The sequence below is a fragment of the Melanostigma gelatinosum genome (genome assembly GCF_949748355.1).
Source record: "Melanostigma gelatinosum genome assembly, chromosome: 23".
NCBI lineage: Eukaryota > Metazoa > Chordata > Actinopteri > Perciformes > Zoarcidae > Melanostigma > Melanostigma gelatinosum.
This window is the reverse complement of record NC_136656.1, coordinates 6737422-6757443: the sequence shown is the minus strand read 5'-3', so window position 1 is coordinate 6757443 and position 20022 is coordinate 6737422. Positions and strand designations below refer to the sequence as shown.

Here is a 20022-nt window from a genome sequence, read left to right as displayed (position 1 = left end):
GGACGACCCAAGAAGCGTGAAGTCTGATGATGAACATGCCAGGAAGTGACAGAACTGGGACATTTTGGCCTTCAAAATAAGAGTGCTACAATAAAGAGAGGAGGGGAGAGAGAGAATACCAGTATTTTCTTTAAAATATTTATCTAATGAAATAAAATACCAATTGAGTGGCTGGTAGATCAAGTCATAACATATAACCTGGAGTACATCGTCATCCAACCTAATCAATTGTTCAAATACAAATGTAAAAGCATTCTTAATGCCTTTTCTGCAATATTCTAGGCATTAGCCTAACCTAGTTTAAATTAAGATTTTATTTTGAAATCCCTTACCGGAACCTGTGAGTGTCATGACGTGTGACTTGTTGGTCTGAGCCCTCAGGGGGGTTGTATGTCTCCTACCGCCTCTCCTTCTCCTCTCCTCTCCTCTCACACATGCTGCTGGTAACAAAGGAGACAACAACAGAGGGATGATGCATGTCAGAGAAACAAGAAGAACCCGAGCCCGTTTGCTTCTACGTTGTGGATTATTTTTTCTTAAACAGCATATTTAACGACCGGTTTTTATTCCCTCTCTCTCTCTCTGCGGGACGATTTACGCATAAAGTAACGTTAACGTTACACTAACGCAGCTGCGCCCCGGCGTGTTTTCTAGTGTTTGGACTGCCAACGCTAGAGCCGAATAACTGCAGTGGGAGAACCAGACATGCCTGAATAACATCGGTGAGGTTCCCCTTCTGTTTTTAATGAGATTACAGCATTATTGGTCGTTTAGCAGGTGAGGTTTGGTTGAGTTTGGACGCACCTGTGCCCGCATGGAAACCGCTGTAACACTTGTTAAGGGTTTATACGATTATTGTGACATTGTCATACTGAAATATAATTATTTTAACTATTGTGGTAGTAGTACTGTAGAATATGTTGAAGTTGAATATCTTGAAATGTTATCCCATGTTGTTAATGCAGGTTACAGTGCACAGGGGCTTTAAGGATGCAAATAAGAGCTTTATAGACTAACTTTGATTTTAAACATGTTCTAAACAGTCTGCCCTTAAAAACTTTAATTCCTCTTTAGGCAGTTTTATGTTGGGAAACGCGTTGTGTTATAATAATGATGACTAGACCACTGATGGCAGCTTTTGACCATCAGACCTAAACATTAAATATTAAATTTACATATCTATAAGGGTTTTCTTATCTGCCACTTGTGACACCACACAAACTCTATGTGCTTATTCCTCTTTCCTGGATTCCCACCCAGTGTGTGTGTGTGTGTGTGTGTGTGTGTGTGTGTGTGTGTGTGTGTGTGTGTGTGTGTGTGTGTGTGTGTGCGTGTATTTTTTCCTTCTCCACACACCTTTTCCGTCCCTTCTTCCTGTCCAACGTGTAGCTTCTACACATCACATGAATTGTAATGGTAGCTCTCTTAAAGCCCCCCCCTACCCATTTTGTATACACACTCACTGACCCATTAGTGTCCAGAGCAGATGGCATACTGTACACACACACACACACACACACACACACACACACACACAGAGCGAGAGAGAGAGAGAGCATTGTATTAATGGGCACTTAAGGATCGTTGTCAAGCTGGTCTGATTTCAGGGCTCACACCATATCTGATATGTGTTGGGTTTACCAGGACGAACACTTCCTGGAATGAATGAGTGTCCCACTGACCCAGCCCGAGTGTGTGTCGGGTCCAGTAGACTGGAGGAGCTGTTGAACTAACCAGGTCAATCGAGCAAAAGGAGACAAAAGAGAAGTGAAGTCTGGTGAGGGGGGGGGGGGGGGGAATAGTAACCGCAAGTCCAGACTCTCACTGGGTCTATAAGTGCATTGACGCACAACACAACGTGTTATCCCCACTGTGTAGAAGAGTGCTTTGTGAGTGTACACACCCTCCTGTTTGAGGTTGATGTGTCACCCTGTAGACAATGATAATAACCAGAGGGACAAAACTGAAACCTGCAAAGACCTACATTATAACCACACACACACAAACGTTGCTGATGTCAGGTTTCCCATAAAAAGTACTGCAAAATCAAGAAATTGAAGACTGAAGAAGTGAGATTGATGGTGCGTGTTGAAGTTAACCTCCTGAAGTTCTGATCCGTTCACTCTGTGTCATTTTCTAATGATCGAACACTGTTTGTCGGATTAGAAACAGTTCAGTCAGACTGAAACGTGAAACCTTGTCTGTCTTTTTTTCATCACAAGCTCCACTGACTGTGCAGCATGCGAACTGGTCCGACCAGCTGGTGCACTTTGTCAACAACTCACAGCTACCGGTGGTGTGTTATTGACTTGAGTGAGCTGTGAGCTTCGTTCTGAAACAAGCAGATATTTGTTGAGATATTTCAGTGTGGACCACCGACCGACACGGCGACATTCACACCACGTGGGGTTCAGATGACTGCCGGCTGCTTATTGGCCTCTGTGACGGGCGTCACTATTTTAAACACTCGTAGACGAAACGATTTATCAATTAATCCAAAAGATGATCGCTACATCCATCGTCAATTGGACTTGTTGTTTCCTTCAGTCTTAAAACAATGACGCGAGCAAAAGGTCTGAATCAAAGAGTCACTCAAAGCAGGAACGTGGGCTTCTATGTTTTCATGGATGACTCAGAGGACGACTAACCCTCTTTCAGCTGTCGCACACACACACACACACACACACGTTAAAACGTGATGAGAAGAATCTGCAGCATGGCCATTTGGTCACCCAGAATGGACACTGGATTTCTCATTCTCGTCATCACGTTTCGTTTTATAGACACGGCTGAAATAAGTGTCTCGATTGGCTGCTTCATTTGAATGACAAGAGTGCTTTGAATCAGGGAAATGTCCCAGCGTTTGAGTTTGGAAGGATTGAATCAGTGTGGATTCACGGCAGGCGTGAGCGTGAGTGTGTGTTTTATTCCTACCAGTTTTCTCGTACGCTCATTGAGTTCCTAGTTATGAGTTTTCTGCATATTTTCGTTCATGTAAAGACTTCAGACAATGTCGCTGCACAAGTGGCTTTGTAGCTGAGCTTAAAGGTAAAAGATTACCAGCTTGAGGCTGTTCAACCTGTACAGGGTGGCGTGATTATGAATGCACATTTGTATTGATACAGTGGTTAACGATTGATTGAAATACAACGGTGTGTCATGCTACGCTGGCATTACTCCTGAATTAACAGCAAAACAAAGGAGAATTGGCGTTTTGTATTTGTTACACTGAAATCCGAGCGGTGAATTTGAACAGTTTGACTCTTACTGACAGCAAATCCAGCTTTTCAGCTGCGAGTCGTCAACAAATCACAATTCACGAAGTTGTACAGAGATATGAGGCAACTTCAAGATTGAAAAATCTCTTCATAGCTGGATTTCCCTTCAATGCGTCACTTTGTAAACAGACTTGTCAGCTCGGCTCTAAGTGGGCTCCTCACAGTGCAAAGTCCCTTTTCCTCCGAAGCCTTATTACAGTGGGGGATCTGTAGCACAGACCTCAACAGCCTGATCTTGAGATCACGATGTAATGCAAATCCTGAACTTATGTCGCGTTTATTGGATTGTGTAAATGTTCATTTCAGCCACAAAATGTGACGATAACTGTTGTGAGTTGTGCCAAAGGGTTCGGTTCCCTTTCTGCTGTCTGATGCAGGCATACAATGCAAGATGCGTTTGATCATTGAGACATTTTGTCAAACTGGTTTTAAACTTTCTTTTCCTGTCTCTTTTCCCACCAGGTGATGATGGCATGCTCACATTGACTGTTTCCCTGAAAGCCTGACCTCTGATTGGTCAGTGCTGGGAGTTAAAGACATCGTAAGAGAAGACTTCCAGCTACCATGTCTGTCCAGGAAGCATCCCAGCGGCCCACGTCGCCTCTGCCCCTCAAACCTGCGGCCAAACCGAGACCGGCGATCCGTCAGAAGCCGTCCCCACAAACCGGCTCCCCTCCTCTGGGAGACGGAAGCGGCAGCGCGAGCCTCTCCGGAGGAAAGGTCAAGAGGATCGTGAACAAGTTTAGCAAACAGGACTCAGCCGAACCGGCGTGGGAGAAACCCACCAACGGCACCGCCGCGAAAGCGCCGTTGATTGAGCGGCTCAAAAGGCCGCCCACGGTGAAGCCCAAACCGGGCCGCGCCAGCCTGCAGCTTCAGATCGGGGGAGGGAAGGCGCCGCCGCTGCCGGTGAAGAGGAGCCGCACCCTGCAGTCGCAGAAAGGGGGGGAGAGAGGGGGAGAGGAGGGGGACGGCGTCAGTGTGGAGGGAGGTCGATCAGGTACAGTGGATCTTACTCCGGTCTGGAGACGTGGGTTTCGGTATTTGTTGCAGGTTATCAGTCATGACAAAAACCAGTTGTCACGCCTCCAACTTGATGTGGTGAACAGCGGGAAGCTGTGTCATGTGATTTCTTGAAAGTCACTTTTAGCTGACATCACTCTTGTCTTTGGCTGCCGTTCAGGGAAACATTTCGTTTATTGCAGCTTCTAGTCTGCGGGACAAAGATCAGTCGACGCTATAAACTGTGTTTTAAGTTTCGCTGTCACTGGACTGAGCGTAGTTCTGGGTCAAAGGTCGCTCCCACTGATACATGCGTTTTGCATGCGAGTGTGTGTTAATTCAATTGAAATCGACAGAGTCAGTCAGGATAATTGGGCTGAACGTGAACCCTCAAACAGTCAGGTGTGGTTCCTCTGGAGTAACATGAACCCACAAGCCAAAAACAGGTTCTCTCAGTCAGCTGATCCCTGTGTGTGTGTGTGTGTGTGTGTGTGGAATGTCCCTTAATGTGTCATATTCAGCTATGTCCCGCAAAGAAGCCAAAGACATTTTATTGTCTGTCTGATGAAATAGAGATCTGTTTGTTCCCTCCACAGCTACACAAACTGTGCTTTCACTTGCTTGTTTCGGTTCCTCGTCAGCCTTTAATTGATTATTTTATTTTAGGCTTAATGCAACTGTTTGCAACAAACTGAAATCACGGCGTTTTATTAAAACAATGCAATCCTCTTTATTTAACTGCATTGATAAGACGTCTGTATTGGCTAATATGGAAATGTTGGACATTGAGTTTGACAATTTTTTAAAAACTGTATCTTTTCCTTTCATTGACCCATTTAACCTCCATCCTCTCTCGCCTCTCTCTCTCTCTTTCCTCCACCTCTTCCATTTCCTTTTGTCAATATTGGATTTTATTGCGCAATGCAACGCGCCGAGCTTCCCATGAATATTTGAAGACGCCACTTGCAGACGCGCTGTATTTGCATATAGCGATGACACTGCTGACTCGACAGTCCAGCATGTGCCAGCTGACAAAAAAAAAAAAAAAGAAGATCTCAATGAAAGTGAGCCGCCCCTATCTGGGGATACACATGTAGGAAGGAAGTGGACAGGAAACAGCTCAGTCGCACCTGTTAAGTTCGGAAAAAGTAGCAATAGGAACTGTTAAAAAATGTTCAAGAGGTTTATGCCGGTTTCAAAAAAACGTTTCAAAGCAGTTAATCTGTGTTGCCTCTTTTTCGCCGCAGCACCTGATGGAAAGGAGGTGGAGATTCCTCTGATTGCAGGAGGGGAAGCGGAGGCGGAGCACAGTCCTCTCGGCCCGTGCTGCGAGCCCAGCTGCAGCTGTGTGTGCCACGTCCAGTGGCCCGGGATGAAACTCGTATGGGTGCCCGTGGACATGGACGATGAAGATGAGACTGATGTGGAAGAGCACAGGGGGGAGGATGAGGAGCTTTGGGAGGAGGATATAGAGGCGGTGACGGGAGGGGGAGAGGACAGCGATGCGGGGGATGAGGTGGACAGGATGTCTGTGATTGATGAGAGGAAACAAGAAAAGGCAAAGTTCCACCAATGTCTGGATGTTTTGATCGCCGACAATCACAGGAGACTTTCGGACCCGGGCCCCCGCCCTGTCCTCTCCCCTCTCGCCGCCACTCGCTCTCAGTCTCCCCCGGTTCCCCCCAAACGGGCTCAGTCGCCACAAATTCACCACTTGGCCACTCAAGACGAGGAAGAAAACATTTACGAGGCCACGCTGCCGGTGGTCAACCCCGCTCCGAAACAGTCCGCAACCCTGTGTAAGGAGCTGGATATTCCTCTCATCAAGTTACGCAAACCGGCCCGCCAGTTTAAACTGTCCTACAGCACCTCGGACCCAACGTCAGAGTTTCAGAGGGACGCTGAACCCGTCCCGAGCCAGGGCGACGCGCCGCCCGCCATCCCGCCGAGGAGGCCCGTGATCCAAGACAGCCTCACGCCGGCCCACCGGGGCATCCCTCTACCCAAGCCCATGCTGGAGGAGTGGCGCAACCTGCGGCCCTCGTCCCCGAGCGGCTCCGCAGCAGCAGCCGGCGGACTGAGCCCCCAGATGACCGCCACTCCCCCCCCACTCAGCCCTCACAGACCCCCGCCTCCGCCGCCAAAGATGGATCCCAGGAGGCTCAGCAGTGCCTCCATGCAATCCCTCACGCAGAGGAAAGGTTTGAACAAACACGATTATCTCTCTGCGTGAGATGGGCTGTGAATGATTCACAGCTTGTTAATTCCCTGTGTAATCAAAAGCGATGACTCCGTTTCCTTGTCTTTGCAGAAGGGGAGGAGAATGGAGGGACTGATGGAGAGGAGGATACAGCTGAAGAACCGTGAGTCATCAGCCTCACATTGACGATAAGAAAAATATAGAATTTCACCAGCCCTATCCTTGAAGTCAACATGAGCGTTCTTGTGTGTGTGGAGTAACCATTAACTGTGCCATTCACTCTTTTGTTGGACATTTTGTTTCATAACACCCCGGTTGATCCCTTCTGTCTTTCCATACTTCCTGTTTTAGGCTTCTGGTCAGGAGCGACTCCCTCAGGAGGGAGACTCCGTTCAGCTGGGAGTCCCGGCTGCAGGATGGTAAGACGAGTCAGGCCACTAACAAAGAAACATTAATGCCTGTAACAGGATACAATGTCAGCATGTTGGAATGTCAGCCATCACCATCATCTTGCTACTTGTATGCTGGGATTTCCTAAGAGCCCTTGCGACACGTTTCCCCTCAGAGCCTATGTACCAGACGTACCGCGCCACCGTCATCACCAAGGAGATCCGACGCCAGACAGTGTGTCGCAACATCAGCAAAACCAGCGTGGACTACGCCGTGGACTGGACGGCTCGTCGCGGAACCGGAACCGGTACCGGTACCGGAAATGGAGCACCGAAGGGCAACCCTGTGCCCGCAGCGGGCCAGAGCACCCTGTGGCAGGACCTCCCGGCCGTGCGGGAGGCAGGGGTGCTGGAGCGGCTCACCCCCGAGCAGTGCAAGTACCAGGAGGTGAGGCACTGGTGTGGGGGGGGGAGGCTAATGTACCGGGGGAGAGATCGATGACACGAGGAGAAGAGAAATGGGAGATGCATTATCAAGTTTGAAATCACATCTTATGGTAATAACGCAGAGGTTTTTTAATATAAATTAAGATCCACTCCGTCTCACTGTATCACTCAGTGCTACAACATCATATTGATTCACTATATGCTCAGCTTATAAAAGCTTTTACAGTCAACTTTCCAACATCAGAAAGGAAAACAAATCCTGTTGAATACAGGAAGTAAAAGATCAGCGATGCATAACATTGACGAGGAGTATTTAAAATGCTGATGGCGTCATTTTTTGATAAACCACCAACATTTACCTTCTTCGACAGGAACTTACATTTTTGCTCATAGGGTGGAGAATCTTGCAAATGTTTTATGCAGGAAGCTTTTGAGTCCCACACCACAGTATCACATTGAAGTTCATATTTGTGTTTTTTTTGTCCCCGGCAGAGTATGTTCGAGGTCCTGACATCCGAAGCCTCTTACCTGCGGTCCCTGCGGGTTCTGACCGAAGACTTCCTGAACAGCCGGGGGCTGGAGGAGACGATGATCATCAGAGACAGGAAAACCCTCTTCTCCAACATCCTGAGGATCCGAGAGGTCAGCGAGAGGTGAGAAACGGCAGCAGGGGAAGTATGAAGGGAGCTAAAGGGAAATAGGAAGGTGATTGATGACTTGAGGTCACATTGGGAAGGAAAAACAAAGATGTAATGAGTCAGCTAAAGCCTCGTCTTTGTCAGGTCGCTCTTTTCAAAAAACCCTTTCGTGTTTCGTGAAACCTTTGCTCTCTGACAGGTTCTTGAAGGACCTGGAGGAACGCATATTCAAGGACCTGGTCTTCCACGACATCTGCGACATCATCCACTACCACGCCCAGCACAACTTCCCGGCCTACATCGACTACGTCCGCAACCAGATCTACCAGGATAAGACCTACACCTCTCTCATGTAAGGAAGCCTCGCAATTGTTTTCCCCCACTAATTTCCAATTTCATGGAATTTGGGAAAACCTTCCTCCCTCATGTGTTGTTTTCATCCACGGCATTGTTTTATACCCTCCATATTTCCCACGAATGTGAACATTAGAGCCGCGTTACATACCTTTTTAAATGTGCGTTGGTGTCGGCCTGCAGGAAAAACAACGCGCCGTTTGCGACGGTCATCGCTCGTCTCCAGGAGTCGCCTCAATGCCAGCGGCTGCCCTTCATGTCCTTCCTGCTGCTGCCCTTCCAGCGAATAACGCGCATCAAAATGCTCCTTGAGGTGAGCAGCATGCACAGCAGCACTCGTTGAAATTGGTTTTGAGTGTCGATGCCGTTTGTCCGTTGCAGGAACAGAAAGTTGCTGTTTTTGTCGTTTTCAGAACATCCTGAGGAGAACAAAGGAGAAGACGACAGAGGAGCAGACGGCCTCCAAGGCTCTGACTTCGGTGTCGAAGGTAAACGGCCCTCACTCTTCTGACCATAAATCCACATAGTTTGACTCCAGACTAGTTTGATCCAGTAGTTTGATCCCACAGATCATCGACGACTGTAACACACAGGTGGGACAGATGAGACAAATGGAGGAGCTGATCCATGTCTCTCAAACGCTGGAGTTTGACAAGCTCAAGGTAAACCCAAACACACACACACACACAAGAAATGTTGCACACGACTTGAGCTCCTTGGACATTTATTTTGAAAAACAGCAAGATTTACCTGCCGTTTCTTGTGTCTCCTCCAGGCCGTCCCCATCATCTCCCAGACGCGATACCTGGAGAAGAAAGGGGAGCTGCACGAAATGTCCAAAGGAGGAACTATCTTCAACAAGAGGTCAAAGTTCAACCCCATCTACCTCTTCCTCTTCAACGATCTGCTCATCATCGCCGCCAAGAAAGGGTGAGGCAGAGTGCGATCTATTAAATGGTAGCGTGCCAACAAGCTGAGCTGAGATGGTGAACACAGAGCGGCTGTACGTCTTTTTATCGTCGGCGTGTAAGCGTCGTCAACATGCTGACGTCAGCATTTAGCTCAAAGAACAGCCTTGCAGTCAGACTGTAGACTGTTAACGTTTGAGGGCTGAATTTCCCAGAATGCCTCTGTATCTGGGGACATTGATACACGTCAATCACATTCCTGCAGAAGTCGGAACACTTCCTGTCATCACATCGACCCAAATACGACAACGTGTGTCGACCACCAGGTTTATCGTGCAGAATTACGCATCTTTTTTTACAATTTACGAGGCAGAGCTGAGTCAGCACTCGGCAGCCAACAACTACACAAATGCCAGCAAAGTGCGTGTGAACCTCGTTCAAGCGGCAATTGACCGCGAAAGCAATCAACACTCTTTAACAACGTGTCATCACAAGTGAAATGAGTCCAAACTTCCTCAAACGTGGCAGGAAGTAGTGTTTTAAGAGAACTGAGAGGAACAAATGAGTAGATTTCAAATATACCATTGTTGCCACATATAGGATCACAAAAGAATTGCATACAATATGCATATTATATCGTACATGCTTCCGCCACTTCAGCCACAAAAAACAACTCGCCCTTCTGTGTCTGTGACAGTGCGGAGCGTTTTGTGGTACTCGACCACGCCCACCGCTCTCTGGTGCAGGTGCAGCCAACCGATGAAGGCGTGGGCGGCGCCGGCCCCTTGGAGCACTGCTTCAACCTCACCCTGCTGGAAAACCACCAGGGACGCATGATGGAGCGGCTGCTCAAAGCCCCCTCCCAGTGAGTAGCTGAGAAACGTAGAAACTGCCCCAACTTTCTCCGGGATTTCAGGCATTCCTGATCCACAATTCTTAGTTATGTTTCCCGTTTTGGCCCTCTTTTCACAGTAAGCTAATTGTTTGTGTGAACAGGTCAGACATGCACAGGTGGATGGCGGCTTTCCCCAACCCGACCAACCCAGACAGAGATGAGGAAGAAGTGATTTACGAGGACTGGGGTGAGGACACACACCAGATGCAAAAGAAATTGAAACTACAGTGTATGTGTGTGTTTCATGAACATAGTTTCGTGTGTGTGTGTGTGTCAGATTGTCCTCAGGTGCAGTGCGTGGAGCAGTACATCGCCCAGCAGGCGGACGAGCTCGCCCTGGAGCCCACTGAGATAGTCAACGTCGTCCGCAAAAGCAACGAGGGTAAGAACGAGGAGGGAAACCCGGACCACAGAGTTTATTCACTCATCAGACTTCCACAGCGAAACGTAAAAAAAAAAGATGAGAAAAGATGATCACACACACGGTTGTAAACATTTCCTCTTTAACAGCTCTGCAGCTGAAAGTGTCCAAAAGTGATTTGAATCTTCTTTGGTGTTAAATATTTTCCACTCGTCCATATCTGGCATTTATGACGGGTTTCCTATCAAACAAAGTGAAATGTGCCGACATGCCATTAATCATTAACATGCCCCTCCCTTTTGACTCTGCTTGTTTATGCACCCTGATCCTCATAACTGCCTCATTCCGCAACCTTCTCACCGGAGCAGTTTATTGATTTGTTTAGACTTTCTTGCATGAACGATACAGAAACCTCCAATCTTCCCCTGTTTGTTCTCCTCCCTCCCCCCCCCCCCCCTCCACCACCACTTCTCCTTTCTCCCAGGCTGTTGTGAAGGCATCCGCCTGTCAGACGGTCAGAAGGGCTGGTTCCCCGCCGCCAACGTCGTAGAGATCACCAACGAGCACGTGAGGCGGCGAAACCTGCGAGAGCGCTACAGGGTCATGCAGGCGGCGACCGTGGTCGCCAGCAGCAAGGCCAACACGCTGCATTAGGACCGACGGATGTTTACATTAACAGCTTAAAAGGACGCTGGACGGACACAAACTCTCCAAAAGCAAACTTCTGTACAAAGATTTTTAGTTTGAAGTGTCCGTTTCCAACAACCAGGAAACGAAAGATAAAAGGAGAAGGGTGACGATCACCAGACCAGCAATCGTCACCGTATTCATACTACTGAGGGAATGTGCATGCACCCATTCAGGAACAGATCTGTATCTCACGGCTGGATTGTTTACCTCTACTTGTAGCACTTCATCAACGTTATGAAACTGCACATAAAGAAAAGGGTTGGGTGTGTTCCTGCTCACACAAGTTCAATGCGTGAGCCAGAAAACAGGACAAACACGTTTTAGAGAAGAACAATCAGGAAGTGCCTTTGAACAGCCTCAAAACACGGAGCTACACAGCAGGACTTCCATCTGGAGCTTTGAACATGCGTGTGAACGTGGGCCGAGCTGCTCTGCCATTGTGACGCGACAGCCCACTGTCTCGTTAGCTCGTGTCGGTAGCCATTTTTGGATCAACACTAGCTCCCCCTGCAGCGCGTTGTCAGCGAAGACGGGATATTCTTTGTACCTGTACAACATGTTGTCAATCACGAGCGAAGGGGATTCTCTCCTTCAACGACAGTGGTAGTGATTTTATTAAAAACATGTCTTTTTAGATAAGAGGCTCAACGGTTGATCATTTTTTTATTGAACACTTGATGCAGTACTTTTCACGGCAAATGTGCAACACTTAAAAGTAGACTAAGTGAGAACTAAATTGTCCTTCTAGAAAATGAAGGGGTTTCGGTGTAAATCAATATTATTAGCTACCAGTGCAAAGAACCCTCAACGAGCTGTTTCTATAATGAGAACGAGGAAATAAAGTCCCTGACAAAGGAAGACCCTCGGGTTGAATCACTGCATGATATCCAGCGCTCCCGTGTCTCAGAGGCTCATGAGTGCACGCACAGCATCTCCCTCAGAATCTGACAGCGTCCACTCCGTCGCCTCTGAAGAACCTCCAGAGGCGCTTGATCTGCTGTCCGAGGACAGCGAAGACTCACAAACATCATTCTTTTCCTCCACGAATCCAAAATCCCCCATGCCGGGCTCTCCAAATTCCCCGGCACAGCTAAAGCTGACATCGTTTTCATCCTCGTGATGCCGGTACAGCAGAGGATCGGGAGGCGTTACTGATGATTCGTTGCGATTTTGGCCCCACATTTTGTCCTCCATCAGGCTGAAGCCACTCAGGAGGGTGTTAGCTGCCTCGAGCTCTGTATCTGACCAACAGCTTCTCTGCTGCAGCTGACTTTGCAAACGGGCCTCTCTCGCATACGGCACATCACTACAGAGGGGCCTGAATACTTCCTCAGCTGAAGTGGTGTCCATAAGTTCAGGGTGAAGGAACGAGACGGGGTTCAAGGCGACACTGGAAAAGTACACATGCTCGTCACTCTGCGACGGCTCTTCTTGGTGGTGCAGTTTCAGGAGATTCGTGATGGCCTGGTCCTCATCCTGGGTGAGCTGCACGACAACCCGGCCCGGCTGCTGCGCTGGAAGGTGGGGAGTGTTTACTTTCAAGGTGAGGCTGCCCAGATCCCTGGTGGGGTGTGGTGGCCCTGATCTGAATGGGTCCGGACGGCTCGGTGGAGCCGGGAAGGCGGACATGACCGGCGGCGGAGTGTTGAGCTGGAAGCAATCGAAAACCTGATGCAGAGAAATGACGAAAAAAAACACATGAGAATGAAGTCTAATTATGCACAGACGACAGGCTAAAACCCCCCTCATAACCTCAACCTGTGCTCAATATTATCTTTTATTAAATTCATCTGGAAATAGTCTTGAAAAAGACTTGGACTCGTCTTATTGTGGTCTTGTCGGAGGCCCAGATTTAACTGCAGCATTTCCAGAACTTTTACATTCTGTGTGGGAATAAAAAATGATCATGTGTCTGTAAACCATCTAATGTCTAGTTTATTATAGTGTGTTTATGTTGACGATCAGGGACTTACCCACGTGGTTATTGGGGATATGAATAAGTGTCATGTCAACCTGTATCCACTTACCTGTAAATCAGTCACTATGTTGGGGACCCTCCTCCCACAGCTCATGGTGGGATCAGTGTAGAAGAACTCTGCTGGGATGATGGGGAGGACTGGAGAGAAGACAAGTTGTCGGTTTTTACGAGTAAAGTTCTGAAACCTTTGTGGGTAAAACTTGACTCACCTGTTTGGACGCTACAATCGGTGCGATGGTGTGCAAAGCCTGCAGCCATGTACATGGGCATGAAAGAGGGGTGGTGCAGGGTCCTGCTGGAGAAAGGAGGCAGTGTGGGCTGCCTGGACCGCTGAGGAGAAACATGGGGACGTGACGACAGCTTTTGTCTAACGTGGTTAAATGAGAGGCTGCAGAGCGCGTGCGATAAGGAAACTCACATGTCCTTCATTGTGGTTCATGGTTGACTTCTCTGCTCAATTCAGTAGCTCGAAGACTGAACAAGTGTCGTCCAGATAGTTAAACTCACGTGTTTGTCAAAAGGGAAAGTAATTAACAGCCGGTGCGGCTGTGCTAGCGGCAGCTAGCGCCCCCTGCTGGTTGACTTAGGAGACCCCGTTCAGTTTAATGAATTGCAGGCTGGGTTTTATGTCACAGGTGTGTCCAATTAATAATTTACCACTTTGAAAAAAAAAAAAGACAGACTTGTCCAAACTGAAACACCATTAAAGTTGTATGGCCGCTACGTCCTAGTTATGAATTTCCCTTCTCTCAAAATGTAACCCGACCCTTAAGGTGACGCCATCTTTAACTACTCTAGAGTACCGGTAATCATTTCTGCAGGGCTTTTGGTTCCTTGAGCCATGTGATAATTTGGTTAAGTAGTGCTTCATGTCTATGACAGAGTGGGGAAGCATAACATTGTTTCTTAAAAAAAAAAAAAAAAAAAAAAAGTGCGCAGTGACAGGTCTACCTCACGAGCCAGCTTTAATCTAATACTCCTTAAAACCCTCGCGGCGTGTCAATCTACATATTTGTGTTTGACAACTACCTGTGTCTAAATGAATGTCTGTAGACGTTGGACAAGTATTTAACAGACAAATAATTGAAGAAAACAGCTTTATTAAATTCAAACATTTCCATTTAAAAATGACACTTTCTTCAAATTAGGGCAGGATTTACTTTGCTTGGATCCTTGTGCTCCTGTGAAGAGAGGGCAAGACATTAAACATTTTTAACAAAGTGACACCATAGCACAGTAATAGAGGTTTTAAATGATAAAAGTTCTCACTTTCTCTTCACAACACTGGTAGTTTGTAAAAAGTAGGAACTCTGAAGTAGCGAGTAGAGGAGTGGTCAGCATGCATGCGTGCAACAGCTTGACTAGCAGGTGTAGTTTGAAGCGCTGCAGTGGGTTTGATGGAGAGACTCATATCTACAGCACAGAAAGACAAGAAATGAGCCAAATCCAAAATGAGTGATACTCATTTCCCAACGAGTGAACAAACTACTGTACCTGATATGGGCCGTGCAGTGTGGATGATGCTGCCGATACCAGCTGTGTCAGCCTCAAAACTAAACGTTGTGAAGAGGCGATGAAGACTAGCCAGAGGATATGTGCACTGTACCGTCACCCTGTAAGAGAGAGAACAATTAAATACCCCTCTTCTTGTGCTCTACAGCATTTCTTTACAATGTATTGCGACACATACCTCTCAACAGCGTCAGAGTGCACAAGACTGCTCCCGCTATAGAAAATCTCATTTTGATAAGTCACATTTCCCATGCTGAGCTAAAGAGAAAAGGAAAAAGATACAAATTTAGATTTGTCATCAGTTTGGTCCAATAGCAACGTTAGTTCTGTAGCAGCAGTACCTCGATGGTGGTTCCACAGGTGTTGATTGGAAAAGAGAACAGAGCCCTGGTGCCGTTCTTCTCTCTGGCGCCACAGAGTTTGTCGACCAGGTTGAATCTTGCAGGAAGTCCTCCGCTCGGGATGGCCAGAGACATGTCGGCCACCACAGTCAACCTCCCTAGAGTCGAACACACTAGAGAAAGAGGCGTTTGAGAGTTTTATCAGCTATACAGAGACCCCCACCTGCTCTCAAAGTATGTAACAGGAGGTCCTTACAAATTAGTTCATTAGTAGAGAACGGACAACTCTTGATAGTTGAGCTCTCGACCGCTGACGTCTCATGATCCCGCATGAGGATCTTGAAGCTGCCATAGAAGCCCTTCAAAGTAACTCTCTGAAACACATGCAGCTTAGCCATTCAGCGCCATGTTCAAATCATCTGAAGGCCACAAGAAGATGCGTTTAATGAGTCAACTCACGTTGTACTTGTAGCCGTGAGAGAAGAGCGGCACCATTAGCCGCAGACTCTGGCTATCGTTGCTCATGATGTAGCCGTGTTTGGCCGCCAGCTCTGGCGTCAGCAGGTCTGAGCCGATACTGATCTCCCAGAGGGAGTCATAAGGCCGGTGGTCCCGACTGAAGCTGATGCCAGACTTGGAACAGACGGCATCAAAGGCTGGAGGAGCTGGCAAACACAAAACAAGGATCACTTTTTTTCCATGCACAAGTAGGATCGGCAAAGTCTATAAATAAAGGTGAGAGACTTACAGGCATCAATGAATGCCATGACTGATGCCAGGTGGTAGAAAGGCTCGTTTTCAGGCAGGATTGTCAGTGTGTAGTTGATGTTCAGCTCATAGTGAAGAACTGCATCGTCAGAGAACTAGGAGGAAAATAATGAAATGATGTCTTGCGCTCACATGACAGTTGCAGGACTTTAAAGTCGATCTTCTGCCAAAAGAACCTTTACCTGCAGCAGGACAACAGGGTCATCAAAAGGCACCTTCAGAATGTAACCAAGAGTGTTGTTGGGAAGAACAACTTTAGTGATATTGTGGCTTCTCGTGTTCATAACTTGAACAGTAAATTCGTCTCCATTCAAATGGACGGCAACCAACTCCATGTCTTCAGGGACGTCTCCGAGGTAGACCGTGAATGAGAGTTCGTCAACGACCGTTTGGTTCTCAGTGAAGACGGGGCGTGGCAGCAGGGGAGTGGACAGAGTCCTTTGGAATCGTACTCTGGTTTCTACGAGATCCTCGTCCGCCAGGATTTGCTCAAAGTAGAGATGAAACACATAAATCTCAACGAGATCGCCAAGCACGAAGCTCTGAAACAGACGCAGGGAGAATACTTAGAGACCAGGTCAAGCATGCCCAAAACTTCTGATGCTGCTCGCTTTAAGTTAGATTGTTATATTGAGTTTAATGTTCTATATTATGTCTTTGTCCACTATGACAACATCTGACCATTACAACATCTACTCCTAAGTGTCTTCTGACCTTCCTGTAGCCTCCTTCAGCAGTTAAGGGGACGCTTATCTGGACTGTGGAGTTAATGTTCCCCACAACAAAGCGTCTGTCCTCTGCAACTGGCTGCGCCACAAGTTCACCATTGAGCCCAATGTTGAGTTGTGTTCCGTGAAGACTCCGGTACGGCACCTCGGGAGTTCGCCACACCATGTAGCCGCTGTCATCATAAGAGCCTTCATCTGTGGACGTCACACTTTTATTACAGCTTTGCTCGTCTCTATCAAGGGGAGAATAAGCCACAGCAGAATATAGTGTAATACTGACACATGGAGCAAGCAGTCACCAGGTCGACCATGAGGACAACCCAGCTCTGTCTGGAGAACAGCGTTGCATGGACCTCCTCTACTGGAACGCCATTCACCTGGCGAGAGAGACTCATTAAAAACCTGCGTGAACTCAAAGTTACAAGACAGATTCATGAATCAGTGGTTTACCTCAGTGCTGAATGATTCAGGTTGCCCGTACGGAGTACGAAACACCAGCCTGCCATCGGTCAAGCCAAACGCGTAGCCCTTCTTGCGAGCATCAGAGAGGGCCATGGGGGGAAACTGCTCCTCATTCCTCTGAAACGTCACCTGCCAGTCTGAGGTGGTGGAGCTATGTGCCTGGGAAGGGATTTAAAGTCTCAAAAACAAACGAGGTGACACTTCATGCACAGAATGAGACATTTAGTTTGCATTTCTAAACATACAGGTTTAAGAGCACTCCAGTCATCCTTTACTGTCCGAGCGGGACAGGCGACCTCACTCCTCACAGACACCTGGGAAGAAGTCATAATTAGCAAACGTCTGAAACTATTAAATGAGGAAAAAAGAAAGCTGTAAACCAGCTTACCTCCATGTAGTTTTCCTCACATGTAATTTCTCTGGGAGACCAGGGGAGAGAGGGAGAACAGGTCTTGTTCAGGGCATAGCTGTCCTCCCGTCCGTCACGCGTCACAGTCAGGTTGAAGTTAAACAAGAAGACCTCATCATCCTGAAAGAGCAGAGTGGAAAACACCTAGTCTGTACAGCAATAGTAAAAAAAACAAAAAACAGTTTCGTATGCAAGTTGTACACACCTTGTTGTCAGTGTGACAGCTGAAGTAAGAGGCTCGGAGCTCCACGTGGCCCAGTAGAGGGAGAAGTCTGACGCTGTAGCCACATTGCGCTGCATACCACCTAGTGATGGTGTACACACCCGTCCCATCTGGAAGACAAATATTCCATGAGCAAGGCAGCTTAATATCTCCAAACCTGTTCTTATTGAAGTATAGAAAGCATGGATTTCTAACAAGAGACTAAACTGATTTAGATGCATGTGGAGTAAGTTTGGATAAAACTCCTAAAATGCTTAATTCCCTCACAGCACATGTTATCCCGTTTCAGACGGCGATGGCCCAGCATGAGGAAGCTGTGCAGGACTTACCAACGGCCTCAAAGAGAGGTTCGTCCCCAGTGAAGGAGAGATCAACGGCTATCATGAAGTAACGATCACGACACTCCATATGAAGAGCTCCTGTGTGCACAAACAAAGTGACGCTGAAAATATGGAGGTTCCATTAGTTACGGTGGATCATCGAGCCAAATATCTCAGTTACCTTCGGGGATGCCAGAACATTCTGCAGTGGACCACACAGACAGGAGTAAGGAAACACTGCAAGACAAAAGCACGTGTCTCCTGCATGCACAAATAAATCTTAATAGACTGCAGGTTGCCACAAAAGAATACTTACCCAAAGCAGAACACAAAAGCCATCGCAATGGATGTGTTGGCAAAGTTTAAAGCTAGCTGCCAGAAAACTACACCTGCCAACCAACACGCGCTAAGGTGAACCACTTGCTTTGTGTATATCCTGGCCGGGGTGGGACGATGTCTCTGCTGTCTGCTGCACCAGCTTTTATAAGTCAGTTTATTCACCAACAAATCAGAGGCCTTCAGGCTTTACAGCCACAAGTGTATCTCGTTCGCAATCAAGCTCACTTTCAATCAGTTGCAGGTGATGAGGTTGGAGTTGCCTTTCAGCCTTTATGGGTGAGGACACTTATAAAAGCTGGTGCAGCAGACAGCAGAGACATAGTCCCACCCCGGCCAGGATATACACAAAGCAAGTGGGTCACCGGAGCGCGTGTTGGTTGGCAGGTGTAGTTTTCTAGCAGCTAGCTTTAAACTCTGCCAGCACATCCATTGCGATGGCTTTTGTGTTCTGCTTTGGGTAAGTATTCTTTTGTGGCAACCTGCAGTCTATTAAGCTGTATTTGTGCATGCAGGAGACACGTGCTTTTGTCTTTCAGTGTTTCCTTACTCCTGTCTGTGTGGTCCACTGCAGAATGTTCTGGCATCCCAGAAGGTAACTGAGATATTCGGCTCGATGATCCACCGTAACTAATGGAACCTCCATATTTTCAGCGTCACTTTGTTTGTGCACACAGGAGCTCTTCATATGGAGTGTCGTGATCGTTACTTCATGATAGCCGTTGATCTCTCCTTCACTGGGGACGAACCTCTCTTTGAGGCCGTTGGTAAGTCCTGCACAGCTTCCTCATGCTGGGCCATCACCGGCTGAAACGGGATAACATGTGCTGTGAGGGAATTAAGCATTTTAGGAGTTTTATCTAAACTTACTCCACATGCATCTAAATCAGTTTAGTCTCTAGTTAGAAATCCATCCTTTCTATACTTCAATAAGAACAGGTTTGGACATATTAAGCTGCCTTGCTCATGTAATATTTGTCTTCCAGATGGGACGGGTGTGTACGCCATCACTAGGTGGTATGCAGCGCAGTGTGGCTACAGCGTCAGACTTCTCCCTCTACTGGGCCACGTGGAGCTCCGAGCCTCTTACTTCAGCTGTCACACTGACAACAAGGTGTGTACAACTTGCATACGAAACTGTTTTTTGTTTTTTTTACTGTTGCTGTACAGACGAGGTGTTTTCCACTCTGCTCTTTCAGGATGATGAGGTCTTCTTGTTTAACTTCAACCTGACTGTGACGCGTGACGGACGGGAGGACAGCTATGCCCTGAACAAGACCTGTTCTCCCTCTCTCCCCTGGTCTCCCAGAGAAATTACATGTGAGGAAAACTACATGGAGGTAAGCTGGTTTACAGCTTTCTTTTTTCCTCCATTTAATAGTTTCAGACGTTTACTAATTATGACTTCTTCCCAGGTGTCTGTGAGGAGTGAGGTCGCCTGTCCCGCTCGGACAGTAAAGGATGACTGGAGTGCTCTTAAACCTGTATGTTTAGAAATGCAAACTAAATGTCTCATTCTGTGCATGACGTGTCACCTCGTTTGTTTTTGAGACTTTAAATCCCTTCCCAGGCACATAGCTCCACCACCTCAGACTGGCAGGTGACGTTTCAGAGAAATGAGGAGCAGTTTCCCCCCATGGCCCTCTCTGATGCTCGCAAGAAGGGCTACGCGTTTGGCTTGACCGATGGCAGGCTGGTGTTTCGTACTCCGTACGGGCAACCTGAATCATTCAGCACTGAGGTAAACCACTGATTCATGAATCTGTCTTGTAACTTTGAGTTC

The 20022-nt window shown here is 47.5% G+C and overlaps 1 protein-coding gene across 1 annotated transcript; it reads left to right on the top strand.

The window, feature by feature from the left end:
* Window positions 1-459: 459 nt before the first annotated feature.
* arhgef15b (Rho guanine nucleotide exchange factor 15b) lies at window positions 460-12968 on the top strand. Its single transcript, XM_079295630.1, has 16 exons — window positions 460-722; window positions 3741-4278; window positions 5528-6481; window positions 6592-6643; window positions 6832-6899; window positions 7046-7317; window positions 7809-7969; window positions 8154-8306; window positions 8492-8621; window positions 8722-8796; window positions 8878-8970; window positions 9084-9238; window positions 9914-10081; window positions 10213-10298; window positions 10389-10493; window positions 10957-12968. Exons 2-16 carry the CDS (start codon window positions 3843-3845, stop codon window positions 11124-11126), a joined length of 3078 nt encoding a protein of 1025 aa, XP_079151756.1. The 5' UTR covers window positions 460-722; window positions 3741-3842; the 3' UTR covers window positions 11127-12968.
* The last annotated feature ends 7054 nt before the right edge of the window (window positions 12969-20022 follow it).